The sequence below is a fragment of the Syngnathus floridae genome, chromosome 12, assembly GCF_059516105.1.
Source record: "Syngnathus floridae isolate MCC-2025c chromosome 12, RoL_Sflo_1.0, whole genome shotgun sequence".
Lineage (NCBI taxonomy): Eukaryota > Metazoa > Chordata > Actinopteri > Syngnathiformes > Syngnathidae > Syngnathus > Syngnathus floridae.
The window spans coordinates 11,087,554-11,102,766 of NC_142424.1; the positions used below are offsets into that span (position 1 = coordinate 11,087,554).

Consider the following 15,213-nt stretch of genomic DNA (forward strand, 5'->3'; position numbering starts at 1 on the left):
AGACAGTCCTGTATATCTGTTGAGTTCTAAATTTTAGGTGTCGGGTCCTATTAACAGTATCTCTCTGGTGGGTTTGTCCCCTGGGGTGGTTGCAGTTGAAATTCCAGTTGTTTTTTTTCACCTCACACCAAATGAATGTCAGGAACTCAAGGGTAACTGAAAAAAACTATTAAAAATCAAAATCACTTGTTACTGTTCCACTCATGCAAGTTTATTGTGCTCCATGCCAGACAAAAGCTAGGTTAACAAGTGCCATTACTAGTTTGGGCTGTGGACGTAACATATTAAATTCAAAACATGAACAGCAGAAAGAAACTGGTGAAAAATTCAGAATTGAGGCACGCATACTACCAACCCCCACCACGCACATACATTGTTACATACAACTGTTCATGCATACTGAAAATTTGTGACATTATTTTGGGGAATCCATGTAAAACAATTACATGTTAATGAACACCAGTACTCTGCCTGCAGTTTACATCTTTTCAAAGTCATTTCTAATTTCAATTTTGCACATAAACCAATCACAGATAACTATCATCACATATATTTAATAAACTTCAGCTCACTTCAAACTTAGAATAAAGTTTGCAATTCATGTGTACTAAACAGTGCTGGTTATCAATACTGAACTCAAATTTATTTTTTAAGTTAAAATGGTACATCTAGCAGAATGCAGTCACCATCACAATTAGATATCTCTTCTTAACTATTATTCTAATATTTTCAGAACAGTGCTCAATCTCTGGTGTGTTCAAAAAGGTCCAGGATTGAGGTCACAAAACCCAAACTACGAGTTTTCACCGTCGACAAAGAGTTCCTTCAGTGTTTACTTTGTTCAGTGAAAAAGGCAAGAATTGTGGTAGGACAACACATGGTTTCCTCACCATGACAACACGCTTGCTCACATTGTCCTGAGTTTTGAGCAGTTCCAGGCCAAGACGAACAGTGCCATGCTGAATCAACCTCCCCAGTCACCAGACATGGCGGTGTGATTTTATTTTATTTTTCTCTTCTTCTTAACCCAGCTCAAATGGGTCAATATGCATGAAATCGAGATGGAAAGAATTCCTGCTGGGGTACATGAAAGCTTGGCAGAGAAGCCTGGCCACCTCAAAGGGAAAATTTTGTAATTTGAAATTGCGAAATGTATCTTATGTGACACCAGTCATGGAACTTTTCTGATACATGTGGTCATAATTTAAAGTAGAATGACGAATTGCTTAAAACCCCTCACATTCTTGGAAATTTTCTCTCCTCTGATGAAGATTGTTCTATTTTCCTGTTGTTTAAGTATCAAAATCATTGGACCAACTTAAAAAGATTCACGGAAATAAGCTATCACTTATGGATTCAGTTTAAAGAATGTTTGCAATAAGTTGGTGTGGACTTTCAGTTTTACGCATTTTTTAAAAATATTTGTAAAGTAAGTCTGCTCAAATTCAAAGGTTTGACAAATTCAAACTAAATTCATCAGAAATTATGCGCTTGTACTAATCAAAAAATTTTTTTACCAGAAAATAATTAGACAAATGCAGAATTTTATTACTTATCTAGTCCTCTTGCTATTATTCATACCATACTTATTATTTGTGACCATAGAGAACACTTCATTCAAACAAACCCGAAAAATTGTTTGTAAAAGGGATCTAAAAATTTACTGTAAAGCCACCACAAGGTAAATGTTTAGCTGTAGGTTGGTCTGACTTGTTTCCAAAATTAAATGAATAAATAAAATGTATGAATACATTAGCAAAGCGATGGTGGTTTGCTAAAACAGATTACTATCGTCATTTGCAATTCCATGTGAACTGAATCTATTGCTAAAGCCACATATGCGATTTCTGCCTTTATAGTCACAGAAAGTTTGAATGTGTTTCATATACCAGCCAAAGTAGGAGTAATGAAGTGCACTAAATTAACACACAGTGTGACAATAGAAAGAGCATTTTGCATTTTTATGTTTGTAATGTTATGTGGTCCATTAGCTCAGCAGTTCAAGGTAGGTGACAGGGACCTTTCCCTTTTCATTGCCTCGTTCTCCAACCAGCCAATCAGGATCCATGCCAGGTACAGTGTAGACGGTAATAAGCTGAAATATAACCAAAAGCAAAATCACATTCTCATTTATTCAAGTAACCATACTGGGTGTATTTAAAGAGTTACACCATTACCCGGATTATTACACCTCACACTATGTCTACTATGGATTGCTTTAACAGTGGGGGAAATTTGTAAATTATTTTGCCATCTTGCTATTATTTATACTATACTTATTATGTGTGACCACATTCATTCAAACAAACATGAAACATTGTCAATAAAATTAATCTAAAAATTAATTTGTATAGCTGTTCCGATTTGTTTCCAAATGATTTTTGTTGGTTTGGGTTTGTATCAGGGATGCACAATAACAGTTTGTGTCCGACCCGTATCAATAACTTCCTACTTCTCCAAACTGATCCCGATACACGAAATCTTTTTTTTGTATACTACAAACACAAACAAATCTTGGTGTTGCATCATAAATACATAATAAAACATTTCAATATTGCTTCCTATTATTGAAGCAGGTTTAAAGGATATATAACAAAACGTGGTCAGCAACAACACACAGTAACAAGCTTTGCAACTTTTTAAAATCTTGTCGCTTCAGGTGTTGAATTTTGCAGTCAACAACACACCAACCAAGAAATTGATACTACAGAGCATTGAGATGAGCCCAAGACTTTTGGGGGTCGAGACAAGACAACACTGTTTACTGTATATCAAAGAAAAATCACACCAGAAAAAAACAGAAAGAAACATTTTTTTCATTATGTTTCCAACACAAATTACTATGCGATTTTGAGTTGGTTTGTTGTTTATATCAAAAGAAAAACATTGTGAGAGCCCCTGTGAGAGGACTGAAAAGCAGTCCCCAAATAATTTTCAGGACCAAAAAAAATACAAATGATTTATTCAACACAGCTGCAACAAGCTGCGGCCGTATATATATTCAAACGAGTAAAGTAAGAAACAGTGCAGTGTTATATACCACCTTTTCATTAGCTCCAAACAGCCAACAGCTGTTCGACTCAAGCCGTGCCCAAGGCTGATATCAGACCAAATCCGATACAAGTGATGTGACAATAATTATCGGTCTGATACTGCCTTCCATGTTTGTATACTTTTTATCATTACTGATTTATGAGGAATTATTCAAATCATTCTAATATGTCTCAGGCAGCAAAGAGAAGATGCTGTCAGAAAAGATTTATGTCAAAATGCAGTGGGACCACAAAGAATTGTGAAAATCCTCAGCGTGGGGTTCGTGTAATCATGCTAACAAACATATTTGATGACCAAATTAATTTGTTATTGAATTTGTGCTTGGCGGAGATGGTTTTGTAAAAGTTGTTAACTTTTAAGACAACTGCCCTTCATTTTTCAATGCCCAAATGCTATTGTTTTTATTTTTTTGTAGAGTGATTTGTTACAGTGGAAGCAGTCATGAAAGCACTCTGTCAATAAAGATGTATTGTATTGTATTGTATTGTATTGTATTGTATTGTATTGTATTGTATTGTACTGTATTGTATTGTATTGTATTGTATTTACGGTTGATAATAAAAACAGACATTGTGAGAATTTGTACATTGGACTGGTAGAATTCAAAATAATTCACAACCGTACCTCATCAGCCAATAGGGATAGCTCGCTTGAATCATGAGCGTCGTAGTCATACAGTACTTTGGCCTTTCTGGTGCCTGTAATAGGAAGCTGGGTTTGTTCCATAGCCAGTGTTTTGGGCTTATTGCTCAAAGAGGTGGGGACTATGGTACCAGGTGAAGATGGTTCAGATGGGAATGCAGCAGATACAGGGTTGGGACAAGCAGCAGACTGGTGGGGGGTGCTAACTGAATTAGCACATCTGTATGAAGATCGTGAAATAAAATGGATTTAGAAGTATTCAGTATAGTAAATATCATACCAATTATAAGCGATTCTGTCATCATGTCTGTAATGTCACAAAAGTTTGAATTGTCTTTTGCACTCACCTACTAAGTTCCCTCTGTAATTCATGCATGTAGTGATGACACTGAGCATAGTAGGTGGCTTGGGCTTCTGCAAAATCTTGCAAACAATGCTGGTGGTTTAGCTGTGAAGAGAAAGATGACTTCGTAAAAGGATCCTGCAAAATTGTTTACCATGACAGCAATCAAATCCTACCATAGGAAAATTGCGATCTTCACTTTTAAGTGAAACCATACGGTACTAGACAACATTATGACTTGCACGATGACCATCCATTCATTTCGTATACTATTTATCCATATTGAGATTGTGAGTTGCGCTGCAGCCTATCCCAGCTGACTTTGCCAGCCAAGCACAGTGCACACAGAAAACATTCAGATACAGCAAGAATGGGCAACTGGAAGGGGTCACAAATTTTTGAAAGCTTGCCCTCCTGCCAGACCGGACTGGGCACTTGCAAACCAAATTTTGTATTTGAGAGAATATTTCCATTCACAGATGGCACAAAACTGCTCAAAGAGAATGCAACATCAAGTTCTGATCTCATTTGGGACATTTTCTCCTCAAAAATCAACTCACTCGTAAATTTTGATACGACTTGCTTACTTCAAAAGTTTGGGGTCATCAAAGTGTTTAGTGTTTTCCTTGAAAACTAATATAATTGCACAAGGGTTTTCAAGGGGTTTCTAATCCTCTGTTAGCCTTCTAACCCAATTAGCAAACACAATGGACCATTAGAAGACTGGAGGGATGGTTGCTGGAAATGGACTTTCATCTATATGTGGATATTGCATTAAAAACCAGAAGTTCGCAGCAAGAAAAGCCATTTACCATATTAACAATGTATAGGTGGTATTCCTGATTATTTTAATGTTATCCTCTTTGAAATAAATAGTCATTTTATTTTAAAAATAAGGACATTTCTAAGTAGGGTGGCTTGGTGGGGGCACCGGTTAGAACGTCCGCCTCACAGTTCAGTGTGTGTGGGTTTGACTCCACCACCGACCCTGCCTATGTGGACTTTGCATGTTCTCCCCGCGTCTACGTGGGCTTCAACCGGGCACTACGGTTTCCTCCCACATCCCAAAAACATGCCTGGTAGGCCGATTGAGCACTCCAAATTGCCCATAGGTGTGAGTGCTAATGGTTGTTCGTCTCTGTGTGCCATTAGTGTGCGAGTTTCTTGGGAAATATATTAGCACTTTAATGCTAATCAAGAACTTATTTTAGATTTGTGGATTCAGTGCCTTTTATTACTTTAAGGATCCGTGGGAACACTTCAACCCTACCACCATTTCAGCAAACAAGCATTTTCTATTTATCAGAAGCTAACACTGATAAGGCTACATTGCATTATGGTATACCTTTTGACTAAGACACCATACAGCAGTGTATGAGTTGCGAATATTATGACTCACTCACATGGGTGCTGCTAATGCCCTCAAGCAGCAGTCTGGTGACTTCAGCTTGTCGGTCAAACTCAGTTTGTGCAACACGGAGTTCATGCTCTGCCTGCAGCAAAGGATCATGAAGGAAAGAAGCGTCAATAAATTGTATTTTTCATTAATAATACACAATGTGTACAACCACACACTTTGATTTTGTCTTGTATTGATGAGCAAATTTGCTTTGAAAGTCTCACTTACTTTGTCCACTTCCTCACTCAGGAGCTGAGAGAGCAGAAACAGAAAGCCATTCTCAACATCACATCATCTTAACAATTTAAATATGCGTGTATCACACATGTGAAACTATGAGGTGGACTATGATAAGGAGGATCTGTTCAAAATGTTCTTCCATAATATTGTAGGACTATTGTAACTCCAATCATTCACTCTAATTATGAAATGTGCCAAAACAACATTTTAGTCCATGGGCTGAGACTTACTTTAACCATGCATGAAGTCAGAACTCCAGCAACAAACTTTATGAAGGACAATAGCATTATCTTATCCTGAAGCCTGTCATGAACAGGTATATATTACCACATCAATTACTCAAATGTGTGAGGTGCATGATCCTGGGCCTGCTTCGTAAGAAAATATGCCTTGCTGCGAATCAGCAATATACAAATCAAACCAACCTGATTTCAATTACTAAGTCATAGTCCAAAATGTTTTTGTGACAAAATGACTACATGTGAACTACAATTGCATGAGGGATGTAACTAAACACTTAACTGTCCAGACACACAACAAAGGGTTTACATTTCTAAGTTGACACAAGGCCCATATTTACAACCTTTTCCTGCTCTGATATACTAGGCTCTGCCTCCACATCCCAACTCTCCCAATCGCTCTGCAACTGGTACAGTCATAAAACAATAAACCAAAAAATACAAACTAAAAGGAATATAATTTTACAGTATCACAAACTGTAAATTTTATGCCATCAGATACCTGTTTATTTACCTTTTAAATGATGCCCAATTTGCATTTGTGGAATAAGAAGAACAATGAGTAAAGTGTATTGGAAAACCGTCCATGTAACTTTTGACAAATCTTGCAGTTGGTGTAATAATGAGAGAGCAGGGTCATTTGAAAAGCTGTGTTTGGAGGTGTGCCGATCAAGTTGCAGGTTGAGGGGCAGTTTGACTGAAGGACTTGTCCCCATAGCAGTGTAAGTGCATATGTAAGAATTTGGGTGGGTAGGATACAAGCGAAGAAACTAAGAAGTACAGTCGTGTGTGTGTGCGTGCATGTGTAAAATATTAGCAATTTAATCTGGTGATTTATTGTTTGATTATTGGATTCCCTTTAGCTCTTGCAATATGCAAAAGTATGTCTTCCTGAAAAACAAAACAACAATAATAATAATAATAATAATAATAAAGGTAATTAGTAATAAATTAAAACATTAATAAACACTAACTAAAAGACAACATGATAATAAACTCAATAAAATAAACAAAACAAAAAACTGCATTTTGTCATGGTCACTGCGCCATCATTTCCTCTTACACACTGTGCAGTTTCCTTCCCCTGACTACACATGCAGTGCACGTCATGCACATACTATAAGCTTTCATTCCAAGATGCACGTGGATGACATCACAGATTTACAATACACTATAATCTCACTGTAAGCGCCACATTCCCATCCCACTAAATACACCAAAAATACCCCAACGTGCCACTGTCATTGGGAATTTATTTTCATGAAGTGGTCTTTTAACTTCTTGAAGGTGGACTTTATGTATGTGTTTATCATAATGTCAGGTCACACGGGCATGGAAAAGGGTGGCTGGAAAATGTGCCCAAATGGTAGGGGGTAAATGAATAAGGAAAGGAGTCGGAGGATAATGTTGACAACGTGCAAATCGTACGAATACCGGTTTTTCATGCACTGAAACTATTTTGCCAACGGGGTGTGGTGGGGGGACAGGGGGTCAACTTAGTGGTGCCCCTGACAGACAATGGGGTCATAGTATTTGATTTCACAATGGTTGACTTATATTAACACTTGCTTATTAATATTAACTGTTGCTGAAGTATCAGTACACTTTAAACACGTTAAAGGTTTTCTGATGGCAAACATTTGAGTGCCGGCAATTTGTTTTTTCATAACCGGTATTTCCTACGAGAGAGCACTCAACAACAAACTGTGTACGAACTCAGAAGTTCCAGTGTGATTGAATCTTAATTCTAACAAAACAAATATTAATAAAAACAAACATGCTGAAACATTCCCATGCTAACATTTTCTCAGTTAGACAATTATTCAGACTCCTACAGTTATAATGTGTTATTCTGTGACTTTCTGTGAAATTGACATTTACATTTTTTGTAAAAAAAAAAAAACAGAGATCATTGATTAATTTTGCTATGGGTATTGATAGATAGATGGCAGAACAGTAAGCATATTATTAGCTCCTGGTATTGAATCTGTGTCTGTGCCATTTGCTCTGCTTGGGATTCTTACCGCTGATGCACTGGCAGAAAGAACATAATTTCGAGGCCTTGTCTCTTGAAAATCAGGTGCAGCCTACAAACAAGAGCAGGGAGGAGGGAACAAACATTGGCAAAGTCATGCATTTCCAATCATTAGTAAAACGAAACAAGAGCACCAAAAGCATAACTATGTGACAAAAGCATTAAAAAGTTATTAAAGACAAGCTAAAGGCAGCAGTATCTCATATTTAGGTACTCAATATTGCTAAGTGTAAAACATGCAGTAGCTTGTGACAAGACAAGACTCATGCTTAAAAAGCCGTGTGGGGAGGGGCCAGGCCAAAGTAACGTAAATAGTTAGCACAGCCACATTGGGTACTCATGCTCTTAAAATCTCTGACGTTTCGTTTAATAGTCAAAAATTATTTGATGAAGCACAAAAGAACGTGCTTCAAAACATAAGTTGAGTGAAGTCTTAAGAGTGAAGTGAGTGAAGTGTTTTAACAATATGTTAAGTCAGAATACAACTTGACAGTAATTGTGTTTGTTTGTAATCGTGTAAAAGTACTATGAACTACACCATAGTTCGTATTTGGACTTAATTAAAATACATTATGTATATTTTATACACATTCAGAATGATTAAGTAATCAAAATCTAACATGTCACAACCGCAAATGGTTAACTCCTTTCATATTACTATTGTCTGCTGTGAGTTTTGTGGTTAATAATAATTTATACCATTTATTTATACTTATCACCTACTTGCTTGTTACCACTCACTTTCACAAGGTAAACGATAATAACAATAATAATAATAATGATAACAAAACTCACTGCTGCTTTGACCTCTGCCTGCTTAGCTTTTTTCAAACGTGCTTTGCAGATGTCAAGATCCAGCCGGCGATTCTCCAGAATTCGCCTCTCTTTCTGCGAGAGGCCAGGTGAAATACAGTCAGAAAGTGTATGAGGCTTATAAACACAACAAATAATGCAAGCAATATTGGCGAGAAGGTTGCACTCACTGATATAGTCCTCCAGTCTCCTTCCAGGAAGTTACGTAATGGAGTGAGAAATGTAGTGGCAGAGGTTTGAAGGAACTCTCGCTCGGCTGTTCCCAGTCTTTTCTGATATTCGCCCACAGTAATCAGGGTACTACCTAGAGTTGGCAGCATACACAAAGATATAACCATACTCACACGCTACAGTTATGTTGTTATGGTATAATGATCAATGTGCAAAGTTTTGTTGCATGGAGCACCAAAAAACGTGTTTTCATGAATGGCCAACAGTCAGCAACTACTTTTGCTGCGATTTGAAATTTGAAGGGCATTGCAATGTCGCACATGTAACGAGCAATCACAAATGCCATGTCATAACTAGCGATGTCCCCATCAAGTTTGTTGAGTCTTTCAATTTTATAAGATTTTTTTAGGCGTGCTTTTTCCGATACGGGTCTGATATACTTTAATCTTTTGCCTTAGCAAAACAGTTTGAACTACATTAATATAATTTAGAGACGTTCTAAAAACATATTAAACAGTATGTGTTTATGTGTATGAGTGTAAATCTATGAATATGTATGTATGTGTGTGTGCAGGTGTGTGTTTGTATACTTTTTGAATTGAATTGAATTTATTCGTTTCAAACAGGCAAACCACACATAACCAATCAAATGAAGACAAATACACTCAAAAGCTAATTTACAATTTTATATGTGCCTGTGGTTAAAAAGCTAATCATGGAGAGTCTCTGCAATACAGTGATTCCTCGCTACTTTGCGTTTCGTTTACCGCGGCTTCAATACAAATTAAAAAAACATTTAAAAGTCAAAATAAAACTTCTAAATTGAGGAAACATGTGTCTAACCTTTAGGACAATGTAGTATTGCTCCAAATGTTCGTTTACATTCCTTTAAAAGTCCGTTTTCACGTGTTAGCACGATCGCGAATTAGCATCTTTCCGCTAACTCGTTAGCCTGCCCAGTACTTCTTGTTGGTGACCGTACTTCGCGGATTTCACTTATCGCAGGTGGTTTTTGGAACCAATTATCCGCGATAAACGAGGTATTACTGTACATGAGTATAATCAGTGAATGGCCCAATCATTGCACAGCCTTTCAAATATCCACACTCTAAACTTTATTTCTCGCTTTTTTTCTGCTAGAGTGACCGTCACAATTTCTTCCTTGAAAATCATGCAGACAGAACACACCGGGGCTCGCAGTTTTTCCATAGATAATTCAGCATGTGTGTTAGGGTCGATCGCCAAGTGTGCGGGTATAATATGGGCACTGTAATTTGTTTGCAATTCTCCATTTCCATTGCGTTCAGCTTTGTCGCTTGATGTGCGGCGTGCCTTGGTAAAAGTGTAGGAATCAAATAACACAATTTTATTTTCAATATTAATTTGGCAACATTAAAAGTCTCATAAGCTGCTAACAGTGTAAATGTCAGAAACAAATCAACTGACCGTACGGTGTACCGGAGCCAAATTCATTGGCAGCATCCACCATGTATTGGCCAAGCAATTCTGCATTGGTTGTCCTGGAAGGAAGCTTTTTCTCCAGTTTGTCATAGATAAACTCCTCGATTCGAGCACCTACAAAAATCATGAAAGTAAATGTGTCAAGAGGACAGACTTCTAGGTGTATCACTTGGGCAAGTCTGATAAATATGTTTATTACAGATAATACACACGCACACGCACACGCACACGCATACGCACACGCACACGCACACGCACACGCACACGCACACACACACACACACACACACACACACACACACACACACACACACACACACACACACACACACACACACACACACACACACACACACACACACGTATAAGAAAAGAAGTTAAAGGTTCCACTAAGATAGTGGTCTCCTACGTACGGCTAGCTGAGCAGCAGTTGACACAAGATGCATCTATTTGACACATTTCTTTGAATTCTTTTATTCTTAATAACTACACTTGGAACTACATTTAGAAGTCAACGATGCACCTTAGTGAAATATTTAATTTTTTTGTCTCTTCATTTTGAAACAATTGAAAAAGGGCATTTCCCAGTTATACTTATAGTTATTATACCATATACAGTATCTTACGTTAGAAAATAAAGGCAGAACTCACCAGTGTGGTCAACTGAAGCATGGGTTGGGGGGTTAAAACAAGTACATGGTTAATAATACACTTTTCTAGCACTATGTTCCTATTCCTGCCTGTCTGCCTGTATTCTAGCTCAATGGTGCTTAAAATGTGGTACAAGTATGCAGACTCTCTACAGTGGGATGTGGAAGAATCACTGAATTCACTGCTCATACTGTGCATAAACTTGTTTATCCTGTACAGCAGATTTGTTGAGGATAGTTCCGTTGAACTTGAAGATTCTATTTATTTTCCTCTTTTTAAGCACAATGGGGAAGTTTTAATATATGTTGTTTCTCCTGTCTATTTTGACAGATAATCTTGGACAGGTTTGATAATTAACAACACAATTAAGCCCAATTAAAGAAAAAACACTTAAGGAAGTTTCTTGACATAATTAGCCCATGCGGTTTTTATGACTGATGGGTGGGGGGGGGACTATCTATTTATGAACAGCGCTGAATCGAAACCCCAATTCCGATGGAGTTGGCACATCGTGTAAAACATAAAAAGTGAATAAAATGATATTAGAATAATTTCCAACATTAATAAAAGGAATACACTAAAATGATATTTAGTGTTCAAACAGATCAACGCAATTGTTTTTGCAAATATTCTCTCATTGTAAATTATACACCTGCAGCATGTTCCTTGCGTCCATGATATCAAAAGATTTTCAGAATCTGTGTGCACGTTTGTGACCACCACTTCCCTCAAACGGCACTGCATTAACAAAAAACTCTGTAACAATACATGGGTTCAAGAACATTTAAAGAATACAAAGTGAAAACCATACTGTGCATACCAAAAAAACAACAGACTGAGCTAATGTGAGATTGATTACGCAATCAAAGTGTGCTGTCTCACTTGTCCAACAATTCCAATCCTGCACCGGTGGGCAAAGTTAAATTCTATACTGTCCTCCTTATATATGCCTATTATATGTTATGCGACTCTATGTTCCACACCCCTTTGGCCCCTTCAAAGCACCAACGGAGCAATTTCGTTGTATAGCTGTTGTACAATCACAATAAGTAAAGGCATTCTATTCTATTCTATTCTATTCTATTCTATTCTATTCTATTCTATTCTATTCTATTCTATTAAAAAATGTGTGTCTTCCTCAAAGACCAAAAGGGTTCCTTCCGAAAAAGGTGAATGAAGTAAAGCTTCTGTCAGGCAAATATATCACATCAAGAAAACAGCACTGATGAGCAGCAAGGCGCTGGTGTCTCTCAAGTCCTCAGTGAGGACTACTAATGTATATTTAGTTTTTTTCACTGAAAACCACGAGAGTGCTTACTTGGGTTTGGCTGCAGGAGCACTTCCGTTTGTCTCAAGATCTTTTCAGTCCAATTCTTGGTACATTCTGCCCGAGTGATCAGGTTCTCAAGATGAGGATCAAGCTCAGTCTTCTCAGCCTGGCCCAACTTCTCTTCTGTGAACTAGAAACATATTCCAGGGTAATCAATCAATCAATCAATCAATCAATCAATCAATCAATCAATCAATCAATCAATCAATCAATCAATCAATCAATCAATCAATCAGGTCTTAGTAGTGGGAGATCAACAGGCAGGCTCTTGGGTCTATCTGCAGTGGTGCAGAGTCTGCATCAGTCAGCTGAGAAGACAATTTATTGGTTTATGCACAGTCCTAACCTCGTAGTGGTAAACTGTCAGTGTGGTGAATACAAACAGATGAATTTAGTCTCTTCTACACGTATGTGCACTATTGAAGGGTGAGGAGTTCGATCATGAAGAAAGTTTCAGGAAAGAGCCACCGCTCCTCTGCGTTGAGAGGAGTCAGATGAAGTGGGTTGAGTATCTGAATGGGTGAGAGACGATGCCAAGACAATACATCTAACGCTGCTGCAATCATGTCATGACCACAGGTAAGTGGATGATAGGCCCCAGCTTTGTGTGTGTTAAAGTAATGTTTGTAGGCTTTTAATTACCAAAAAAACAATTTACATTAACGGTCTCAGATTCAGGCGCACTGGTTTGCACGTCCACTTCACAGTTAGGAGGGTAGTGGTTCGATTCCACCTCCCTCTGTGGGTTTGCATGTTCTCCCCGTGCCTGCGTGGGTTTTCTCCGGGCACGCCGGTTTCCTCCCACATCCCCAAAACATGCTTGGAAGGCCGATTGAGCACTCCAAATTGCCCCTAGGTGTGAGTGCGGATGGTTGTTCGTCTCTGTGTGCCCTGCGTTTGGCTGGCAACCAGTTCAGGGTGTCCACTGCCTGCTGGCCGATGACTGTTGGGATAGGATCCAGCATGGCCGTGACCAGCTCAGTGGCCTAGTAGTAGAGTGTCCGCCCTGAGACTGGAAGGTTGTGGGTTCTAAACCCCGGCCGGGTCATACCAAAGACTATAAAAATGGGACCCATTGCCTCCCTGCTTGGGACTCAGCATTAAGGGTTGGAATTGGGGGGTTAGATCACCAAATGATTCCCGAGCGCGGCACCGCTGCTGCTCACTGCTCCCCTCTCCCCCAGGGGATGGATCAAAATCACATGGGGATGGGTTAAATGCAGAGGACAAATTTCACCACACCCAGTGTGTGTGACGATGATCATTGGGACTTTAACCCTGTGGAGACAAAGCGGTTCAGAAAATTGATGGATTGATGGATGTCTAAAATGTATAAAATAAGATTAAACTACTGGACTTTTTATTGTATGGTATTGTAATACGTATTTTATTTCATTTTGTTTCATGTTTCAGTTCAAAGGCATTTTTGTAATATATTAAGAAAGAAAGAGTCTTAACAGAACTGTCAAAACAGCTGAAATCTGAAATCACTCTGCCAGTCCCTCTCCTATTGGATGCGCCTTGTGACATTACGATGTGGCCACTCTAAAATAGAACATTCTGTCCAATGACATAATGAATGAGGTCGTCAGGGAGTTGATCGTTGCGAAGTGCAGTGTGGTGAGTTTTTTTTTTTTTTTAGTAAACTTTAACCGAGTGACTAATGAAACCCCTTGAAGCAAACACATTTTGCATCTTATTTGGAGAACTGTGCAAATGAGCAAAAACTTCGAAAATGTAAATTTGAGCGTTATAATGGGTGTAAACGTGTTCGAAGCATGTGGAAGTTGTAAGACTAGCGAACCTGGTCTCTCAATACCGCGGATTTTCAGACGTGGGGCTGCAACGTAACCCACGCAATATAAAGCGGTATACTACATGCATTTTAAGTTTTTATCTGGAAGTATGTACTGTTGATGAATGTAAAGTTAGTCATTTAAAATGTCTTTCGTTTTCGTGTGCGTTATTTTGGGCCAAACATTGGCGTCGTAGAGTTTTGGAGCTTCCTGTTGACGGTGGGTAGCGGAGTGTCGAATCACGTGACTTGTAACCCTCGCGTTTATCAATAATAGATGGAGGTTTGAGGGACCTTCATCAACTTACAGTGCTACTCGTGAAGCGAAAATACATTACTGGTTTTGCATTTCCACAAACACAAATTCCTTACAGCGTCGCACTTAGAGGTAGATCGAGCAGAGGCCCGACGCTAAATGCAGTTCCACTGACTGTAAATCGATGAGTGGTCCTGCAGGGGTGTGCATGATTTTGCCTACCTGCACCGCCCTGGTAAAAAAGACCCCCGCATCGCAAGCCAGTTTTTTTACGTTAAAATCCATGCTGCTGGACTGTGCTGATTTTGCACAGGAGGCTCGTTGGTTGCTTCCCCGCAAAGGGAATCCTCTGTCAGGGTCAGATGAGATGCTGTAGCATCAGACTAAAGCAGTAATCTACCCCATCCACAGTCGGAAATCGACTCTCCGCCCTGCGTTTAAAGAGACAGCACATCCAGTTACAAGTCACGACTGGAGTGACACGATGAAACACGATTTCTAACTACATACACTTTCCCAAGAACTGAGAAATATTCATAATCTCACTCATTGATCCGACGGACTGTGTTTTTGACAGCATTAACAAATACTACGCTACAAGCGCTCCTTCTGACAGCTGATTAGTGGATTGCATGATTACACGCTATCGCTTGAGGAAGTGGAGCTGTTGCCTTTGCCATTTCATTAAAACAATTACACAAACGTTCCAAAGACTATGGATGTACGAACCAAGGTTATTGTAATTAACAAAAAGTAACGAAATTCAAATAACTAAACTAAAAGT

General features: G+C 38.6%; 1 protein-coding gene across 7 annotated transcripts; it reads right to left on the reverse strand.

Moving 5' to 3' along the window:
• Positions 1–186: 186 nt before the first annotated feature.
• Positions 187–14,913, reverse strand: sh3glb2b (SH3-domain GRB2-like endophilin B2b). Of its 7 annotated transcripts, XM_088391817.1 has the most exons (14): positions 14,652–14,904; positions 13,509–13,656; positions 12,367–12,508; positions 11,049–11,060; positions 10,383–10,511; positions 8,936–9,069; positions 8,748–8,840; positions 7,942–8,004; positions 5,667–5,690; positions 5,443–5,532; positions 4,044–4,144; positions 3,828–3,916; positions 3,679–3,752; positions 187–2,095 (listed from the first exon to the last, which is right to left on the reverse strand). In XM_088391817.1, the coding sequence occupies exons 1-14, from the start codon at positions 14,681–14,683 to the stop codon at positions 1,988–1,990; spliced, it is 1,239 nt and encodes a 412-aa protein (XP_088247943.1). In that variant the 5' UTR covers positions 14,684–14,904; the 3' UTR covers positions 187–1,987. The 7 variants fall into 7 exon arrangements, with proteins under 7 accessions (XP_088247943.1, XP_088247939.1, XP_088247941.1 ...); XM_088391813.1 differs by having other exon boundaries at positions 3,679–3,916; positions 14,652–14,898; XM_088391815.1 differs by lacking the exon at positions 5,667–5,690 and having other exon boundaries at positions 3,679–3,916; positions 14,652–14,913.
• Between the last annotated feature and the right edge of the window lie 300 nt (positions 14,914–15,213).